Raw genomic sequence first — 17,121 nt, forward strand, 5'->3', positions numbered from 1 at the left:
AGTAGTGACAGACCGGTTGGGTAGCCTACACACCTGTGCGTCAAGGTGCGACAAGGAGCGCTCAGGTAGCATGTCATCGCTCACATGGACCGCATTCCTTCATGCCATGTTAATGCAATTGGGGCCACTCCCTTTTAAGAGCAATGAGTTAGAGGTTGTGTTTTTTTTAAATGGTATAGACACATATTTACTAATTCTCGTTCATATTAACCGTTACGTTTTTTATACAAGTATTATAACGAGTGCGTCCAATTAGGACAATGCGCGCTCTTCCTGGTAGGATACCGGCTCGTGCTGTTGGAGATATCTCCCTGATCTGACGTCGCAGTTTTTTCCCCATCCTCTCTAAAAGGTCGTCACTAGTTATCACAGTCATAAACCCCGCCCATTTCTACATTTGATCTTATTAAAATGTTATTTTAAACTTAACCTCAATGCAAACCTTAATCTCAAATGAAGACCAAAAACCTCATTTTAGTTTGTTTTCATTAATGATTTATTACGATATAGCCATTTTGACTTTGTGGCTGTTCTATCTAGTGGAAACCTGTAAAATGTCTCATCCACCAATTGGTCCTACCCAGGAAGTGGATTGAAGAACCCACCTGATCGACTTGAACCAGCAGTAGTACAGTATCATTGCAGGTGCCCAGGACTAAAAGTAGCTGCTAGACTTAAACTGTTTTATCTGCGGGATGTCCCGGAATGAAACCGGCCGGCTTGGAATTTGATTTTGTTTACGGAGGTGCGAAACAGGAAAACACTGCCGTTTTATAATCTCTTAAACGGGAGGCGATTTACTGTCGTGTTTCGACTAATCCGTTGGAGAGATTGCATGCCTATTGTTTCGCGACATCGTTTTCTTGTGTTGTTTTGGTCAACAGTTTGTTTGTGATACAATTTGATACATTGTTGCAGCGCTAGAGTCCCCAGCGCGGTCACAGGTAGACTTGGCGCCAACAGTTCAAGAAGAATAACTGACCAGATTAATCTTCTACTGTTCGCCATGTATCTGCAACTGTACACAGACCACCGGTTTGTCATTGTACACTCGGCATGAATGCTCTCAGGTAGCCGGCCGCCGAGGGGAGATGCGGGCAGATGTGGAGTACAGCCCGGTTGGCGAGGGGCTGGGGATGAGCGAGTTCTGGCTCCATGTGTGGATGCGGAGGGTCGCCGTGATCGCTGCCCATGTCATTGCCTTGGGTCTCACTGTGCTGATTTCACTACTGTCCCGCCCTGGAACAAGTGAGTTCTCTTCTTAATGTTGTCTGTCACTACAACTACTGGCGTCATACAACAGTAATTTGTTGGCCTATTGACATGACATCCTAAACTTTATAAAGCACAAAACCTGCAGGCCTGGGGAACTGGTGGGTGCAAGGTTTTGTTCCAGACCAGCACCTCAAGTATTGCTCAAGTATCAATTATTAGAGTGTTACTCTGGTGCTGGGCTGGAGCATAAACCAGCAAACCATTGATCCCAAGGACTAGGGTTGATGACTGCAGTAGTAACCTACATTTTGACATTTAAACAATGCATCTGTGTTTCAGGTCTCTTTTCCTGGCATCCTGTTTGTATGTCTATCGCAGTAAGTGATCCTGATGACATAAACATGACAAACACTGGCAGTAGTGTGCCACTATACCAAAATACCAGCTACTTCTAGTCTTACGTAAGGTAATGTCACTGTGGGAGATTAAGCTCTACGACCATCTTATTTCCGCTGCGACATGTGTACGCTGCCATGCCTCTCCGACACGGAGAGCCTGCGGAGGAATTATACATCCACCTCTCTCTACTTCTCTCTCTCCTTCTTTCTCTCTTTTCTCTCCTCTTCTCTTTTTCCTATCCCCCTCTCTCTATCTGTCTCTTTAATAATGGATAGAACAGTGTGTAACAGAGGGGTGAAGTACACCCTTAGCCCTGGGCTGATGATGTTACCAGGAGATGTTCCATTGTAACTTGATAGTATTTGTTTACAAATACAATTTTATTTGTCACATGCGCCGAATACAACATGTGTAGACCTTACAGTGAAATGCCTACTTAGAAGCCCTTAACCAACAATGCAGTTTTAAGAAAAATAAGTGTTAAGTAAAAATGTTTTATAGATACATTTTAAAAAATTAAAGAGCAGCAGTAAAATAACAGTATCAAGGCTACATATATTTTTTTACATTTATAGTCATTTAGCAGACGCTCATATCCAGAGCGACTTAAAGTTAGTGAGTGCATACATTTTCATACTGGCCCGCCGTGGGAAACGAACCCACAACCCTGGCGTTGCTAGCGCCATGCTCTACCAACTGAGCTACAGGGGACATACAGGGGGTACCGGTACAGAGTCAATGTGCGGGGGCACAGGTTAGTCGAGGTAATTGAGGTAATATGTACATGAAGGTAGAGTTAAAGTGACAATGCATAGATAATAAACAGAGAGTAGCAGCAGCGTAAAAGGGGGATTAGCTGTTCAGGAGTCTCGTGGCTTGGGGGTAGAAGCTGTTAAGAAGCCTTTTGGACCTAGACTTGGCGCTCCGGTACCACTTGCTGTGCGGTAGCCGAGAGAACGGTCTATGACTAGGGTGGCTGGAGTCGTTGACAATTTTTAGGGCCTTCCTCTGACACCGGCTGGTAGCTTGGCCCCAGTGATGTACTGGGCCGTACGCACTACCCTCTGTAGTGCCTTGCGGTCAGAGGCCGAGCAGTTGCCATACCAGGCAGTGATGCAACCAGTCAGGATGCTCTCGATGGTGCAGCTGTAGAACCTTTTATTTACAAACATTGGAGTGAAACAAGCTTATATTTTGAGCACTATGGGGTACGACAGTTGAACTAAGCTCATGAGGCATTAATAAGTTATATTCTTACATTACATTTTAGTCATTTAGCAGACGCTCTTATCCACAGCGACTTACATTTAGTGAGTGCATACATTATTATTATTTTATTTTTTAACCCTGGAAGACTGACGGGGCGCTGTATTGAAGCCACGGGGCAGCCATCTTGGTACTCCTCCATTGTTAAAATAAATAAAAAAATATTTTGAAAGCTATAGAAATGCGTTTATTAATGTTTACATTTGTTTTTGACATGTTTATGCTATTATACACCTTATTGCATACTTTTAAATTAGCTAAACATAAAAAAGAAATATAACATTTTCCTTAAAGTACATTTTAGAGAGTACTAATAGTAACATTAGTACAAAAAAAATAATACTTGTTGCCTGGTTCACCAACTACTTCTCAGATAGAGTACAATGTGTCAAATCGGAGGGCCTGTTGTCTGGACCTCTGGCAGTCTCTATGGGGGTGCCACAGGGTTCAATTCTCGGGCCGACTCTATTCTCTGTGTATATCAATGATGTCGCTCTTGCTGCTGGTGACGCTCGGATCCACCTCTATGCAGACGACACCATTTTGTATACATCTGGCCCTTCATTGGACACTGTGTTAACAAACCTCCAAACGAACTTCAACGCCATACAGGTGTGGGCGGCAGGTAGCTTAGTGGTTAAGAGCGTTGTGCCAGTAACCGAAAGGTCGCTGGTTCTAATCCCCGAGCCGACTAGGTAAAAAATCTGTCTGTGCCCTTGAGCAAGGCACTTAACCCTAATTGCTCCTGTAAGTCAGAGCGTCTGCTAAATGACCTATTTATTTTATTTTATTTACAACACTCCTTCCGTAGCCTCCAACTGCTCTTAAACGCAAGTAAAACTAAATGCATGCTCTTCAACCGAACGCTGCTTGCACCCGCCCGCCCGACTAGAATCACTACTCTCGGCGGGTCTGACTTAGAGTATGTGGACAACTACAAATACCTAGGTGTCTGGATAGACTGTAAACTCTCCTTCCAGACTCACATTAAGCATCTCCAATCCAAAGTTAGATCTAGAATATGCTTCCTATTTCGCAACAAAGCCTCCTTCACTCATGCTGCCAAACATGCCCTCGTAAAACTGACTATCCTACCGATCCTTGACTTCGGTGATGTCAAATTGGATGTAGTCTATCACAGTGCCATCCGTTTTGTCACCAAAGCCCCATATACTACCCACCATTGTGACCTGTACGCTCTTGTTGGCTGGCCCTCACTGCATATTCGTTGCCAAACCCACTGGCTCCAGGTCATCTATAAATCACTGCTAGGCAAATCCCTGTCTTATCTTAGCTCACTGGTCACCATAGCAACACCCACCCATAGTCTGCGCTCCAGCAGGTATATCTCACTGGTCATCCCCAAAGCCAACACCTCCTTTGGCTGCCATTCCTTCCAGTTCTCTGCTGCCAATGACTGGAACGAACTGCAAAAATCTCTGAAGCTGGAGACTCTTATCTCCCTCACTAACCTTAAGTGTCAGTTGTCAGAGCAGCTTACCGATCACTGCACCTGTACACAGCCATTCTGAAACTACCTCATCCCCATATTGTTATTTATTTTACTCATTTGCACCCCAGTATCTCTATTTGCACATCATCTTTTGCACATCTATCATTCCAGTGTTAATACGAAATTGTAACTATTTTGCACTATGACCTATTTATTGCCTTACCTCCATAACTTACTACATTCGCACACACTGTATATATATTTTCTGTTGTATTTTTGACTTTATGTTTTGTTTACCCCATATGTAACTCTGTGTTGTTGTTTTTATCGCACTGCTTTGCTTTATCTTGGCCAGGTCGCAGTTGTAAATGAGAACTTATTCTCAACTGGCTTACGTGGTTAAATAAAGGTGAAATCAATAAATAAATAAAGAGTTAATTTGTGGAATTTAACTTAATGCGTTTGAGCCAATCAGTTGTGTTGTGACAAGGTAGGGGGGGTATACAGAAGATAGCCCTATTTGGTAAAAGACCAAGTCCATATTATGGCAACAACAGCTCAAATAAGCAAAGAGAAACAACAGTCCATCATTACTTTAAGACATGAAGGTCAGTCAATATGGAACATTTCAAGAATTTTGAAAGTTTCTTCAAGTGCAGTTGCAAAAACCATCAAGCGCTATGATGAAACTGGCTCTCATGAGGACCGCCACAGGAATGGAAGACCCAGAGTTACCTCTGCTGCAAGAGGATAAGTTCATTAGAGTTACCAGCCTCAGAAATTGCAGCCCAATTAAATGCTTCACAGAGTTTCAAGTAACAGACACATCTCAACATCAACTGTTCAGTGGAGACTGTGTGAATCAGGCCTTCAAGGTCGAATTGCTGTAAAAAGAAACCACTTCTAAAGGACACCAATAAGAAGAAGAGACTTGCTTGGGCCAAGAAACACCAGCAATGGACATTAGACCGGTGGAAATGTGTCCTTTGGTCTAGAGTCCAAATTTGAGATTTTTGGTTCCAACCGCTGTGGCTTTGTGAGACACTGTGTGGGTGAACGGATGATCTCTGCATGTGTATTTCCCACCGTAAAGCATTGAGGAGGAGGTGTTATGGTGTTGGGATGCTTTGCTGGTGACACTGTCTGTGGTTTATTTAGTATTCAAGGCACACTTAACCAGCATGGCTACCACAGCATTCTGCAGCGATATGCCATCCCATCTGGTTTGGACTTAGTGGGACTATCATTTGTTTTTCAACAGGACAATGACCCAACACACCTCCAGGCTGTGTAAAGGCTATTTTACCAAGAAGGAGAGTGATGGAGTGCTGCATCAGATGACCTGGCCTCCACAATCCCCCGACCTCAACCCAATTGTGATGGTTTGGGATTAGTCGGACCTCGGAGTGAAGGAAAAGACTGTTGGATCAGCATTCCAAGTGAAGATGGTTGAGAGAATGCCAAGCGTGTGCAAAGCTTTCATCAAGGCAATGGGTGGCTATTTGAAGAATCTCAAATATAAAATGTATTTTGATTTGTTTAACACTTTTTTTGGTTACTACATGATTCCATATGTGTTATTTCATAGTTTTGATGTTTTCACTACTATTCTACAATGTAGAAAATAGTAAAAAATAAAGAAAAACCTTGGAATGAGTAGGTGTGTCCAAACTTTTGACTGGTGCTGTACGTAACAACACTGTCCATTGTCTCTCGGTGTTAAAGCCTCTGTCTGTGCGTTATCCAGTCGTCCTCTGTCTCTTAGTGGCTTATTCTTAGCATGAACTCCTGACCCTACAGAGATGCACAACAAATGTCTCCCTCTCTCTCCCTCCCTTTCACACATACATAAACAGCTTGAGGTAACATCAGAGTGAAAAAATTCAAAGTTTAAGGGTGATTTAATCTCTCATCCTCTCCTTCAATTCTTAACCCTCTGATTATCCTTTGATTGTCTTCCCCCTCTCTTCTCTCAGTACCTCCTGTGCCTGACCGAGGGGATCCTCCTCTTCTCTCCCGATGGGACTCCATTCTGCTTCAAGGCCCGGAAGGGTAAAGCCCGTCTGCACTGGTTCATCCAGGCCCTGGTCCTATTGGCTGCAGCTACCGGCATGGGCTTCATGGTGGCCAGCAAGAACGTGTCAGAGTGCCCCCACCTGGCCACCTGGCACAGCCTGTTGGGTGTTGGCACCCTGGCTGCCACTGCCCTCCAGGCCGCCTGCGGCATCTGCCTCCTCTTCCCCAAGCTGCTCAAGCTGTCCCCGCCGCGGCTCAAGCTCTACCACGCCACCTGTGGCCTGGTGGTGTACCTGCTGGCGACTGTGACCGTGGTGTCAGCCATGTTTTCGGACTGGTTCCAGGCCACGGTGAAGGGGGTGGTGTGGTACGGCTTCCTGCTGCTGCCCCTGTTCCCAGCCCTGGTGGTCATGAACCAGATCACTAACGCCTACCTGCCACGCAAGAAGATCACCACCTGAGATAGGATGTAGACTCGCACATACAGTAGAGAACAGTACATACAGTAGCCAATAGACACAGACATACATACTAGGTGTCTTAAAAGATAGACACAGTCAGACATACAGGTAACTGCCAAAATATAGGAAAAACCAACATAAAGTGTCTTTATGTTTTGTATGATTACATTTATTTTTTTAAACAATATAGATATATATGGTCCTCTGTAGCTCAATTGGTAGAGCATGGCGCTTGTAGCGCCAGGGTAGTGGGTTCGATCCCCGGGACCACCCATACGTAAAAATGTATGCACACATGACTGTAAGTCGCTTTGGATAAAAGCGTCAGCTAAATGGCATATTATTTTTTTTTTTATATACAGACGAAAGAAAACAGACGCACACAAACATCAACGACATCACACCTGCCCAGACCCACACGTTCCCACCGCATCTATCTCCACCGCATCTATCTCCAGTGATATAGTACGTGTGAACATGCAGGCTGAGCAAACGTTTAACAGAGAACACACAAGAAACATAAAGCAAGTACTTCTTTGTACTTTGAGGCACTGTGCCTTTTTAGGGCTTATAAACTCCAACTCGTCTCCTAATGTACCAAAAGACTGTGGATTATGTCATTGTAAAGACATTGGAGAAAGCCTGCCACTTAAAGCTGCAATATGTAACTTTAATAAATGTACAGAAATGTGAGTTATAGATCTATCGTTTTCATTGAAAGCAAGTCTAAGAAGCAGTAGAATGTTCTATGTGCTCTATTTCTATGCTTCCCGTATTTAAGTTTAGTTTTTGCTTCTTTTACTTTCAGCTGTTTGAAGCTGGTGTACAAAACTGAAAATACAATATGTTTGGTTATGGAAAATATATTTAACAGCGGTTTAGATGGTACAGTTATTCTCTACACTATACTTGCTTGTTTTGTTACATAAACTGAAATTAGGCAAACTATTAGAATTTTTGCAACCAGGAAATGGCGGAGCGATTTTTTAAATACTGTGGTCTTTAAATACTGTGGTCAGTTTATAATACCTTGTGAATTAAATTAAACTATAGTGGCTGGTGGGGCTCTACTTGGGGAGTGTGGGTCCACCGAAAGACCGAAGTGATATGAGTGAAGAGGCACCACACATACTTCAGGGAAGTGTCTGATGTCCTCCCAGCTCCCCCCTCCTGATCCCTCAGATAGAGCCCATCTCCACTCTCACCTATAACCATACATTGACATACTCATCCATTCTCATTCATTCACATACAACCTATACCCTATGCATCCACACACCCATTCTCTCCGCCCTCCTACACATAATCATATTCACCCTCCCCACACACACATTTATATGCACACACATCCATGGAACAGTTATTGACACACATACTATATTTCCCCCTTTGAATTGTCTTATCAGTGTCCATGTAGCCGTTGGGATCAGCTACTTCTATTGGTACTTAATAGAGAAGAACAGTTACTTGGGGAAGGTGGAGTATAGATTGTATGGGGGGGGCAACACGGACTTTCAACTCCCTCCAAAGATTTTCTATGGGGTTGAGATCTGGAGACTGGCTATGCCACTCCAGGACCTTGAAATGCTTCTTACGAAGCCACTCCTTCGTTGCCCGAGCGATGTTTTTGGGATCATTGTCATGCTGAAAGACCCAGCCACGTTTCATCTTCAATGCCCTTGCTGATGGAAGGAGGTTTTCACTCAAAATCTCACGATACATGGCCCCATTCATTCTTTCCTTTACACGGATCAGTCATCCTGGTCCCTTTGCAGGAAAACAGCCCCAAAGCATGATGTTTCCACCCCCATGCTTCACAGTAGGTATGGTGTTCTTTGGATGCAACTCAGCATTCTTTGTCCTCCAAACACGACGAGTTGAGTTTTTACCAAAAAGTTCTATTTTGGTTTCATCTGACCATATGACATTCTCCCAATCCTCTTCTGGATCATCCAAATGCACTCTAGCAAACTTCAGACGGGCCTGGACATGTACTGGCTTAAGCAGGGGGACACGTCTGGCACTGCAGGATTTGAGTCCCTGGCGGCATAGTGTGTTACTGATGGTAGGCTTTGTTACTTTGGTCCCAGCTCTCTGCAGGTCATTCACTAGGTCCCCCTGTGTGGTTCTGGGATTTTTCCTCACCGTTCTTTTGATCATTTTGACCCCATGGGGTGAGATCTTGCGTGGAGCCCCAGATCGAGGGAGATTATCAGTGGTCTTGTATGTCTTCCATTTCCTAATAATTGCTCCCACAGTTGATTTCTTCAAACCAAGCTGCTTACCTATTGCAGATCCAGTCTTCCCAGCCTGGTGCAGGTCTACAATTTTGTTTCTGGTGTCCTTTGACAGCTCTTTGGTCTTGGCCATAGTGGAGTTTGGAGTGTGACTGTTTGAGGTTGTGGACAGGTGTCTTTTATACTGATAACAAGTTCAAACAGGTGCCATTAATACAGGTAATGCGTGGAGGACAGAGGAGCCTCTTAAAGAAGAAGTTATAGGTCTGTGAGAGCCAGAAATCTTGCTTGTTTGTAGGTGACCAAATACTTATTTTCCACCATAATTTGCAAATAAATTCATTAAAAATCCTACAATGTGATTTTCTGGAGAAAAAAATCTCAATTTGTCTGTCATAGTTGACATGTACCTATGATGAAAATTACAGGCCTCTCTCATCTTTTTAAGTGCGAGAACTTGCACAATTGGTGGCTGACTAAATACTTTTTTCCCCCACTGTAACTGAAGTCGTCTCCTTTGCTTCATCTTTTTCTCCAGACGCTACTGCACATTTTATCCAGCGAACAATGTCTATGAGACACTATATACTGTATCTGGATGGTTGAAGGGAATACAGTACCTACTTTACTACTGTGTATCAACCTGAATGTGTGGTTGTGAGCAGAGCTGCTATGTGGATGTGTATTTTACCAACTATTTTTATCAGGGGTCGGCAACTAGATTGAGCCGCTGAATGTTTTTTGTCGGAGCAAATTGTCGGGGGGGGCGGAACATAATTATGATAATTTGAACACTGCAAATTGACCAAAAAGAGATTGTATTTGAAAATAACAATCATTTCATACCTCGATTACATTGAGACACGATCACATATCTTTCTTTTTTTTGTGGGAATACATGGGAACAGATTTCCTAAATTAAACTAATTTTTAGCTGAATTCCTGGTGATATTAGTAATTTTTTTAACCTAAAACTAAAATACCCCCCACAAAAAAATTGGGCCGGTTTTGGCTTGCGGTTTGCTTTATATGTTCTATTTATGATTTTTCTGTGTGTTGTCAGTCAGCTTATGTTACTGAACATTAGCCTCAGTGACACGTTTCAAAAGTTGCATGTCTGTTTTTTTAACCCATGTATGTTTAACCCGTGCTGGTTGTCTTGTCCGAGTCAATGGGAAAAGTGTGTGTGGCTTGTGGCAGTTTCATTGACACTGGAAGCTATTAGCTTTTTCCAAGTGAGGAGGTGTCTCTTTGTTTGAAACCCCTGGCGCACAAAGGCCTATTGGATGTACCAGCACGATGCCTAAACTTCTCCCAGTCTTATTCAGTAGGTAGAAACATGTAACAAACCGTCAAAATACAATGATCAATTTACCTTTATCTATTTAAAGAAATGGTGACCAAATACCAGCATGTTGTTGGTCCATTTGGACCATTTCTATACTTGATAAAGTGTAAATAAGTAAAACTACACACGAAAAGGGAATAATATAGTATAAGAGACCATAATCAAACAAAATGTTAAGGAGTTGCCTGTTTTTTATTCATCAGGTCTTCACATCTTCCCTGCAGTGGCAGGAGTAAGGGAGATGGTTCTTAATTTTATATTCAGCGCCCACCGAGACCTCTGTGTGTATTCCCTGCTATGCTATATAATGTAGGTCCCTCAAACTCAACTCTGGACCTCGAAGCCAGTTCCACTGAGTTTTTTATTTAAATTGTTCCCCTGTAATCAGGGACTGATTTAGACATGAGAAAATCAGGTGGGCACAATTAATTATCAGGTAGAACAGAAGACCAGCAGGCTCCAGATCTCATAGGGTAAGAGTTGAATACCACTGATGTAGGTCAAAGTTCGCAAGCAGTAGCTAAAGTTATTTGGTGTAGGGCTAATAAAATGGCATTTGGTACCCGTGTTGTGAAACCCAGTTCCTTGATGAACTACTAAAATCTCTTCTCCGCTTGACTTGCCTGCAAAACCAATGCAACTCCCTTTTTAAATTCTGCTTCTGTCCTCATTTTAACTAACACAAGGCTTGTTGCGTATACTGACTAGGAGTGTGGCTGAATTGAGTTTCTAAGGTGGTCTTTCAGTTTGACTATATGCTCTAATAGTTATATGGTATGAGTCTGTCATGTTTGAGTTGAGGGGACCAGGAGAATTGACACACTGTATGTATACTTGCAGAATATATTTATTTTCCAAATGTAACAAGTTCACAGTACGATTTCTTCAATGTTTGAAATGAGCACCTGGTGAATGTAGGTAGGCTGTTCTACTCAGGGCTATGACCTTCAAACTCTGCTTATTAGCGTAGGAAGAAGTGATCTGTGTTTGAGGGCAACATCGACCTCAAGTGTGTTCATTGAATAAGCTGAGTATTTATTCATGATCAGTAATCTGGGGTCGTTTTAAGGAGGCACATACATCAACACCTCCTCACAATAAGCCTCGTATGTACACTGCGCTATGATTCTGTGTAGGGAACCATTCACGTAAGCTCGCGGCCATTGACAGAACTCCAAGGTTGCTGTGAACCTGCTGATGTGTTGTCTCAATAAAAACCTTCAATCCCATTATTTGTTTGAGGAATAATTCTACTGTAGGTAACAATTATTTGGGATAAAGATTTTGGATTCTGGAATGTATAGTGTTTAAATAAAACTGTCATACGGTGCTGGATTTCACAGATTGATCAAACAACTGTGTACAACACTCATAGCAAACCTTCACACCCCAGTTCTAAAGGAAATAAATACAGAAAGATTCATACACAGCTCTACATAGGGCAATAATAACACAGTGACTGATTATTAATAAAAAGACTATCCTGAGGGTTCAATGGTTACGATTTGTCGCTTAGTGTATAAGTGTACACACCTTCATCTCAATATTTACAGCTCTTACAGGATACAAAGCCAGTGGCATTGCCAGTGTCACTTGGTGTAGAACAAGTTTGTTTCATTCATTCCAAGCTGCCACTATTGCTAGGACAGTTCCTCTTTCTCCAGGAAGTAGAGACCAGGGGTCAGAGGTAACTGGTCATCTCCACATATAAAGGTGACGGTTCCGTTCAGCAGGTCCTCCATGTTGACCACCATCACCTCCGTGCTTGTGTAACAGTGTTGCTTCCGTCCCTCTCCTCGCCCCTACCTGGGCTTGAACCAGGGACCCTCTGCACACATCGACAACAGTCACCCTCGAAGCACCGTTACCTGTCGCTCCACAAAAGCCGCGGCCCTTGCAGAGCTAGGGAAACAACTACTTCAAGGTCTCAGAGCGAGTGATGTCACCGATTGAAATGCTACTAGCGCGCACCGCTAACTAGCTAGCCATTTCACACCGGTTACACTTGAGAGACCATCCTCCGCGTCTCCCAGAGCAACAAACACCTGCTGGGATTGGTCCACAGAGATCACTTGTTCCGCCCCACCAGCAGTGTCCTCCTCTGTCTCAATCACCTGATAGGAGGAATGAAATGTCAATCACATTTCACTGTCTTGCCATAGTTACTAACATAGATATACTGTATGAGATAGGAGAAAACATATAGGAGTGCCTAGAGCCAAAGCCACCCCCCGTCGTCCCAACCTCTATTCAATAGTGTAGATCTGACAGGATTGGATAGGTGTTGTAGTCCTCTGTAGTGCAGTTGGTAGAGCATGGCGCATGCAGCACAAGGATAGTGCGTTCGATTCCTGGAACCACCCATATGTAAAAGAATATATACACGTTTGACTGTAAGTTGCTTTGGACATTATACGCAATAGAGTCCCACAGTATGAGTCATAATACCCATAAAACCTAGCGGTCAAATAGGGAAATGTTTCGTGTAGGCTTACCCTGGCGTGACGTTTTGATAACCGTGTAAATCTCTCTCGGACAAGGTGACTTTTATCAATATATTCGCCTGTATTTACACCCCAAAAATGAAATACTGATTAGCTGCTAATGTGGCTATCATAAAGAACAACGAATGCCATGATGATCTGGACGAGACTGCCGAATCGAGGCAAAGCTAAGAATCTCTGGATTCCCCCTAAAAAAAAAAAAAAAAAAAAGAATAAACTATCTAATGTTAGTTTAATGTAGTAATGAATAAATTGGCTACATTTCTTTAAATGGGCAATTCTGTGAACTGTCTTGTGCAAGTTTAAATTGATACAATACATGCTAGCAAAGGTGTCAGCTAGAGATGATGTGCAGGAGCTTGCAAGGATTTGTGGTTTTGCATGATGTCTACTTTGATGCCAATTAGCATTTTCGAATCTGAGAGTAAATAGAGCCGAATATATTGATAAAAGTCACCTTGTCCGAGAGAAATTTACACGGTTATCAAAACGTTACACCAGGGTAAGCCTACACGAAACACAGACATTATTTTAAGTGTTTCTAAAGTCCTCTATGAGAAAAATGAATGGTGGAAAAACGATTAGAACCATTTCCCTGGTTGACCACTGGGTTTTATGGGTATTATGAAACCTCCACTGTGGGGCTCTATATGGTGAAGAATTATACTTATTTTTTTATTTTATTTCACCTTTATTTAACCAGGTAAGCCAGTTGAGAACAGGTTCTCATTTACAACTGCGACCTGGCCAAGATAAAGCAAAGTAGTGCAATAAAAACAACACAGAGTTACATATGGGGTAAAGAAAAAACATAAAGTCAGAAAATACAACAGAAAATATATATACAGTGTGTGCAAATGTAGCAAGTTATGGAGGTAAGGCAATAAATGGGCTATAGTGCAGAATAATTACAATAGTATTAACACTGGAATGCTAGATGTGCAAGAGATTATGTGCAAATAGAGATACTGGGGTGCAAAAGAGCAAATTAAATAACAATATAGGGATGAGGTAGTTGGGTGGGCTAATTTCAGATGGGCTGTGTACAGGTGCAGTGATCGGTAAGGTGCTCTGACAACTGATGCTTAAAGTTATTGGGGAGATAAGAGTCTCCAGCTTCAGAGATTTTTGCAATTCGTTCCAGTCATTGGCAGCAGAGAACTGGAAGGAATGGCGGCCAAAGGAGGTGTTGGCTTTGGGAATGACCAGTGAGATATACCTGCTGGAGCGCAGACTACGGGTGGGTGCTGCTATGGTGACCAATGAGCTAAGATAGGGCGGGGATTTGCCTAGCAGTGATTTATAGATGGCCTGGAGCCAGTGGGTTTGACGACGAACATGTAGTGAGGACCAGCCAACAAGAGCGTACAGGTCACAGTGGTGGGTAGTGTATGGGGCTTTGGAGACAAAACGGATGGCACTGTGATAGACTACATCCAATTTGCTGAGTAGAGTGTTGGAGGCTATTTTGTAAATGACATCGCCGAAGTCAAGGATCGGTAGGATAGTCAGTTTTACGAGGGCATGTTTGGCAGCATGAGTGAAGGAGGCTTTGTTGCGAAATAGGAAGCCGATTCTAGATTTAACTTTGGATTGGAGATTCTTTATGTGAGTCTGGAAGTTGAGTTTACAGTCTAACCAGACACCTAGATATTTGTAGTTGTCCACATACTCTAGGTCAGACCCGTCGAGAGTGGTGATTCTAGTCGGGTGGGCGGGTGCTAGCAGCGTTCGATTGAAAAGCATGCATTTAGTTTTACTAGTGTTTAAGAGCAGTTGAAGGCTACTGAAGGATTGTTGTATGGCATTGAAGCTCGTTTGGAGGTTTGTTAACACAGTGTCCAATGAAGGGCCAGATGTATACAAAATGGTGTCGTCTGCGTAGAGGTGGATCTGAGAGTCACCAGCAGCAAGAGCGACATCATTGATATACACAGAGAAAAGTGTCGGCCCAAGAATTGAACCCTGTGGCACCCCCATAGAGACTGCCATAGGTCCAGACAACAGGCCCTCCGATTTGACACACTGAACTCTATCTGAGAAGTAGTTGGTGAACCAGGCGAGGCAGTCATTTGAGAAACCAAGGCTATTTAGTCTGCCAATAAGAATGCGGTGGTTGACAGAGTCGAAAGCCTTGGCCAGGTCGATGAAGACGGCTGCACAGTACTGTCTATTATCAATCGCGGTTATAATATCGTTTAGGACCTTGAGCGTGGCTGAAGTGCACCCGTGACCAGCTCGGAAACCGGATTGCATAGCGGAGAAGGTACGGTGGTATTCGAAATGGTCGATGATCTGTTTGTTAACTTGGCTTTCGAATACTTTCAAAGGCAGGGCAGGATGGATATAGGTCTGTAGCAGTTTGGATCTAGAGTGTCACCCCCTTTGAAGAGGGGGGATGACCGCGGCAGCTTTCAATCTCTGGGGATCTCAGACGTTATGAAAGAGAGGTTGAACAGACTAGTAATAGGGGTTGCGACAATTTCAGCGGCTAGTTTTAGGAAGAAAGGGTCCAGATTGTCTAGCCCAGCTGATTTGTAGGGGTCCAGATTTTGCAGCGCTTTCAAAACATCAACTGTCTGAATTTGTGTGAAGGAGAAGCGGGGGGGCATGGGCAAGTTGCAGCAGAGGGTGCAGAGTTGGTGGCCGGGTTAGTGGTAGCCAGATGGAAAGCATGGCCAGCTGTAGCAAAATGCTTGTTGAAATTCTCGATTATTGTAGATTTATCGGTGGTGATAGTGTTTCCTAGCCTCAGTGCAGTGGGCAGCTGGGAGGAAGTGCTCTTATTCTCCATGGACTTTACAGTGTCCCAAAACTTTTTGGAGTTAGTGCTACAGGATGCAAATTTCTGTTTGAAAAAGTTAGCCTTTGCTTTCCTGACTGCTTGTGTATATTGGTTCCTAACTTCCCTGAAAAGTTGCATATCGCGGGGGCTATTTGATGCTAATGCTGTACGCCACAGGATGTTTTTGTGCTGGTCAAGGGCAGTCAAGTCTGAGGAGAACCAGGGGCTATATCGGTTCTTAGTTCTGTATTTTTTGAATGGGGCATGTTTATTTAAGATTGAGAGGAAATTACTTTTAAGGAACAACCAGGCATCCTCTACTGACGGAATGAGATCTATATCCATCCAGGATACCTGGGCCAGGTCAATTAGGGAAGGCCTCCTCGCTAAAGTGTTTTAGGGAGCGTTTGACAGTGATGAGGGGTGGTCGTTTGACCGCGGACCCGTTACGGACGCAGGCAATAAGGCAGTGATCGCTGAGATCCTGGTTGAAGACAGCTGAGGTGTATTTAGAGGGTATATTAGTCAGGATGATATCTATGAGGGTACCCATGTTTAAGGATTTAGGGTTGTACCTGGTAGGTTCGTTGATAATTTGCGTGAGGTTGAGGGCATCTAGCTTGGATTGTAGGATGGCTGGGGTATTAAGCATATCCCAATTTAGGTCACCAAGCAGTACAAACTCAGAGGATAAATGGGGGGCAATCAATTCACATATGGTATCCAGGGCACAGCTGGGGGCTGAGGGGGGTCTGTAGCAAGCGGCAACAGTGAGAGATTTATTTCTGGAAAGGTGGATTTTTAGAAGTAGAAGCTCAAACTGTTTGGGCACAGACCTAGATAGTATGATGGAGCTCTGCAGGCTATCTCTACAGTAGATTGCAACTCCACCCCCTTTGGCAGTTCTATCTAGACGGAAAATGTTATAGTTGGGGATGGAAATTTCAGAATTTTTGGTGGCCTTCCTGAGCCAGGATTCAGACACTGCTAGAACATCAGGGTTGGCAGAGTGTGCTAACGCAGTGAATAACTCAAACTTAGGAAGTAGACTTCTGATATTTATGTGCAAGAAACCAAGACTTTTGCGATTACAGAAGTCAACAAATGATAGCTCCTGGGGGAGTAGGAGTGATACTGGGGGCTACAGGGCCTGGGTTAGCCTCTACATCACCAGAGGAACAGAGGAGGACTAGAATAAGGATACGGCTAAAGGCTTTAAGAACTGGTCTTCTAGTGCGTTGGGTACATAGAATAAAGGGGGCAGATTTCCGGGTGTTATAGAAAAGATTCAGGGCATTATGAACAGACAAGGATATGGAAGGACATGAGTAAAGTGGAGGCAAACCTAAGCGTTGGGTAACACTGAAGAGAGATAGTATCTCTAGAGGCATAAATTGAGTCGGTCTGTGAGTGTATGGGTGGAGGGACAAAGGGGCT

At 43.5% G+C, this 17,121-nt stretch overlaps 1 protein-coding gene across 1 annotated transcript; it reads left to right on the plus strand.

The window, feature by feature from the left end:
• The first annotated feature begins 597 nt into the window (after window positions 1-597).
• Window positions 598-6,961, plus strand: LOC121578108 (probable transmembrane reductase CYB561D1). Its single transcript, XM_041892221.2, has 3 exons — window positions 598-1,248; window positions 1,555-1,592; window positions 6,310-6,961. Exons 1-3 carry the CDS (start codon window positions 1,092-1,094, stop codon window positions 6,808-6,810), a joined length of 696 nt encoding a protein of 231 aa, XP_041748155.1. The 5' UTR covers window positions 598-1,091; the 3' UTR covers window positions 6,811-6,961.
• The last annotated feature ends 10,160 nt before the right edge of the window (window positions 6,962-17,121 follow it).

This window comes from Coregonus clupeaformis, chromosome 12 (assembly GCF_020615455.1).
Source record: "Coregonus clupeaformis isolate EN_2021a chromosome 12, ASM2061545v1, whole genome shotgun sequence".
In the NCBI taxonomy this organism is placed as follows: Eukaryota; Metazoa; Chordata; class Actinopteri; order Salmoniformes; family Salmonidae; genus Coregonus; species Coregonus clupeaformis.

Excerpts from the sequence above, each read along its gene's own strand:
- LOC121578108 (XM_041892221.2), top strand. The coding sequence starts at position 1,092 with ATGCGGGCAGATGTGGAGTACAGCCCGGTTGGCGAGGGGCTGGGGATG. Across the intron at positions 1,249-1,554 it reads ACTGTCCCGCCCTGGAACAA|GTCTCTTTTCCTGGCATCCT; the intron begins GTGAGTTCTCTT and ends TCTGTGTTTCAG. Across the intron at positions 1,593-6,309 it reads CTGTTTGTATGTCTATCGCA|TACCTCCTGTGCCTGACCGA; the intron begins GTAAGTGATCCT and ends CTCTTCTCTCAG.